The sequence below is a fragment of the Vulpes lagopus genome, chromosome 4, assembly GCF_018345385.1.
Source record: "Vulpes lagopus strain Blue_001 chromosome 4, ASM1834538v1, whole genome shotgun sequence".
Lineage (NCBI taxonomy): Eukaryota > Metazoa > Chordata > Mammalia > Carnivora > Canidae > Vulpes > Vulpes lagopus.
Genome location: NC_054827.1, coordinates 44605792 through 44610088, shown reverse-complemented (window position 1 = coordinate 44610088; position 4297 = coordinate 44605792). Strand labels below are relative to the sequence as shown.

At 40.2% G+C, this 4297-nt stretch overlaps 1 protein-coding gene across 1 annotated transcript; it reads left to right on the top strand.

Annotated features, from left to right (window-relative positions):
- The first annotated feature begins 242 nt into the window (after positions 1–242).
- On the top strand, positions 243–2329 carry LOC121490183 (nucleolar and spindle-associated protein 1-like). Its single transcript, XM_041753919.1, is given in 3 exon segments — positions 243–406; positions 408–1032; positions 1035–2329. Coding segments are annotated over 3 exon segments (1338 nt in total). The 5' UTR covers positions 243–253; the 3' UTR covers positions 1595–2329.
- The last annotated feature ends 1968 nt before the right edge of the window (positions 2330–4297 follow it).

The window sequence follows — 4297 nt, the reverse complement described above, 5'->3', positions numbered from 1 at the left end:
CCTCGGAAGATGGTGACTGAACACATGGCACATTTACTCTAAAATGGAGCGGATCCACGAGCAGCAACCACCACAGACACATTCACACATCAGTCGTCTGTTTTACATGCATCAAATTTGCTTAACATTGAAATGGGCTCAGCCAGATTTTATCTCTGGTCATGTTAGTATTAAAACACACATAGAAGGTGGCGCCTGAGTTTTGAACTGGTTTGTTGTGTGTGGGGTACGGGTCGTCTGCGTGGTCGCCTGGATGCAGCTCGCAGTGGCCATACCCTCCCTTGAGGAGCTTGACTCCTTCAAGTACAGCGAACTGCAGAACTTGGCCAAGAGTCTCGGCCTCCGGGCTAACCTGAGGGCAGACAAGTTGTTAAAAGCCTTGAAAGCCTACCTTAAAGACGAAGCAAAAAAAAGAAAATGAGAGTCAGAATGGAACTCAAACTTCTGCATCCTCCTGGGATGAGACTGAGATGCAGATGAGCAGCCAGGAACAAGCTAAGAGGGAGCCAGTTGGCCACATCATCAAAACAAGGAGAAGGTGCAAGAACCCTGACTCCCAGCAGGATCATTCAGAGATAAAAATAAGTGATCACACTGACTTCCAGGATCCAGAGAAGCAGGAAAACCAGGATCTCAGAACTGTTGGAGAAGTTCCTTCACCACTAGATGAGAACCAAGGAGAGGAGAATGCAGTCTCCACAAGAAAAAGAAGAATAAATGATTCAGGTAATGAAGATTCAAAGGTACCTGTAGAAAGAAAGAAACCTTTCTATGCAGATGGGTTTTCCAAACCTGGAAAAAGTAAAAGAACTATAAGTGCTACTCCAAACTTTAAGAAGCTTCATGAGGCTCGTTTTAAGGAAATGGAGTCCATTGATCAATATATTGAAAGGAAAAAGAAACATTTTGAAGAACACAACTCATTTAATGAACTGAAGAAGCAACCAGTCACCAAAGAAGTGGTGGTGACTCCAGTTCCTCTCCGGGGAAGGCTCCCTGAGGCTCGAACTCCCTCCAGCCAGCGCCACTCCAGCTGGGCCCTACAGGCCAGAGCACCTTGTGTGGGAAGGGGTCTGCCAAGCGTTCCATTCTATCAGCAACTAAGATGAACATCAGGTTTTCAGCTGCTACTAAAGATAATGAACATAAGCGTTCACTGACCAAGACTCCAGCCAGAAAGTCTCCACATGTGACCGTATGTGGGAGTACCCCAAAAGGCCAGGCTGTGCTCGGGACATGCAAGTTAAAGACCGCAAAGGGGAATTCTGCTTCTGTTGTTACCCCATTCAAATTGACAACTGAGGCAGCACAGACTCCAGTCTCCAACAAGAAACCGGTGTTTGATCTCAAAGCAAGTCTGTCTCGTCCCCTCAACTATGAGCCACACAAAGGCAAACTGAAACCATGGGGTCAACCTAAAGAAAATAGTTCTCTCAAGCAACATGCTAACAGAGTTAGCTTCCACAAGAAAACTTATAAACCACCTCCTCTCCAGACTCGGGAAGAACAACGGAAGCAACATGAACAAAGACGAAAGGAGAAGAAAGCAAAGGTCTTGGGAGCTCGAAGAGGCCTCTTTATGGCTGAAGATTAATTTTTTAGCATCCTGTAAATATTACTTCATTCTGAACCCTTTCTTTAATGTAAATATTTTTCTATCTTCTTCACTTGAGTTAAGACTTTCTTCTGCTGTTTGTTGTTCACTATCTATGTAGTGTTGGGGGTTCTTCACAGGCTGCATCTCTGAAAAGACCTTATTAACCTTAACGCTCAGATTCTTTGAAATGGTTTTTTCCTAAGTGTACAATTCAGTTTTCTGAGACTCATCCTATATATAACCTTGACTTAGATTTTTAATGTCTAGTTTCCTCTGCTGACAGAACTGGAATCCTCTTCTAGACAGAAGCATTGACCTGATGGTAGGTAATTCTACAAGCCTTAGTAGAACTTGACCAATAAAAAGCTGAGAAGGCCACCTCTTCCTCCTCTAGAGAACCACATAGTCTTACTGAAATGGGGAGCCATACACGTCGGTACTGGCATATTCTACCTGTGTGACGTGGTTTATTACCTATGCAGGTCTGTTCAGATCACCCGATGTAATCACCATCTATCACTCAATATATTCTTAAAAACTCCATAGCTCATTCTAGCCTTATTTAAAAATACCCAGGCCTATATTGAAACCTGAGGGTTGCTGCTTCAAGGGTCAGTATACTCTGTCAGTTAGATCTTACTTGTTTTATGGGAAAGACCAGAGTTGTTCAGCATCACAGCCATGTTTGTTGCCCCTAAGTGGAGCTTCTGGGCTTTGTACTGATGAAGATTTTCATAAATGTTTTCTCATGATGGTAGATTCTTTGCAAATAAATTGACAGCCAGATTGAGTTGAGCAAAAAAAAATAAAAATAAAAAAAAAAACACACATAGAAGCTTACACTTCAGACATGGTGATCAACAGGGTATTCTGCAGCATTGTCAGGGTCCTGGGATCGAGTTCTGGATCGGGCTCCCCACAGGGAGCCTGCTTCTCTCTTTGTCTATGTCTCTGCCTCTCTCTGTGTTTCTCATGAATAAATAAATAAAATCTTAAAAAAAGAAAAAAGAAAGAAAGAAAAGGAGGATCAGGAAAACTCCAAGGGTGAAGCAAACAATACGCATAAAAATAATGTGGAGCTAAAACGAGTTGAGAGCCATTAGAAAGATGCAAACATAGAAGGCAGAGGTGGCCAATGGACAAATGCCCTTATCAATTCTGAGTCAAGAAAGTCAGCCTTGGGTGGTCAGTGAGGTAAAAGAGCTGATTCTATGGCTTCTGTATTATGTCAGGACCTCCTTGGAGAACTCATATTACAAACTCATTTTTTAACCAAATATATAATAAGGCCTAGCAGTCTTTCCAAGTTTTTTTTTTTTAATCTAGCATCATTTTGCTTTGGCTTGAAGAATTTCTTTAACGTTTCCATTATGCGAGCCCTAGTGGGATAAGTTCTCTCTGGTTTTCATTGTCTTCAATTTTTTAAAACAATTTTCATTCTCGATGGATAGTTTTACTGAATAATGAATTCTAGTCTGATCTTTTATTTTTCTTCAGCATCTTAAACATATTCCAATATTTTCTGGCTTATATGGCTTCTGATAAGAAAGCAGATGTCATTCTTATTGGTTCCCTATATATACTGTCTTTTCCTCTCCTGTGGTTGACTTAAAATTTTTCATTTTCTTTGGTTTTCAGTAGTTTGACCATAAAGTGTCTGAGTTTGTTTCTCTTCCTATTTTCTACTTAAGGTTGATTAAGATTGTTGGATTTCAAAGTTAAAGTTTTTCATCAAATTTTTAAAATTTTGGTCATTAAGTTGTTGTTCTTTTAATTCCACCAAGTTCAGTGTTATTTTCTTCTTGGATTCTAATTGCATTAGACTGCTTGATGCTATTCCACTGATCACTAGTGCCATATTCATTTGTTTTCTTCAATATTTTCTTCACAACATTTTCAATTTCTTGTTTTAGTCTCAATAATTTCTCTTAACTTGTCCTCAAGTTTGTAGATCCCATCTTCAGTGTCTCATATGCTTGTAGGTACATCCACTTGGGTGGTTCTTTTTTAAAATTTCAGGTATTTTATTTTCTAGTTCTTTTTAGAGTTTATATTTCTCTCCTGAAATTCTTTAGTTCTTCAGATTTAGTTCTTTCTATTTTTTACTTTTTAAAAAAGATGTTATTTATGCATTTGACAGAGAGAGAGAGAGAGAGGAAACACACACAAACAAGGGGAGCAGCAGGTAGAAGGAAAAGAAGCAGGCTCCCCACCAAGCAGGGAGCCTTATGCGGGATTCGATCCCAGAAGCCTGGGATCATGTCCTGAGCTGATAGCAGACACCCAACTGGCTGAGCCACCCAGGCGCCCCAGATTTAATTCTTTTTAGAGTTTATATTTCTCTCCTGAAATTCTTAGGCCATTATATTTATTTTTCCATAAATCTTTAATATGTGTATAATTGCTATTTTAAAGTCCTTATCTAAGGGGCACCTGAGTGGCTCAGTTGGTTAAGCACCTCATTTTGTCTCAAGTCATGATCCCGGGATCCTGGGCTCAAGCCCCACATCGGGCTCTCTACTCAGCAGGGATCCTGCTTCTCCTTCTCTCTCTGCCCTCCCCCTTGCTCATGCTCTCTCTCTCTCTCTCAAACAAATAAATAAAATCTTAAAAAAAAAAGTCCTTCACTGATAATTCCAATGAATGAGTCATCTGTGGTTCTGTTTCTACTAACTGTTTAATCTTTTGATTATAAGTCAT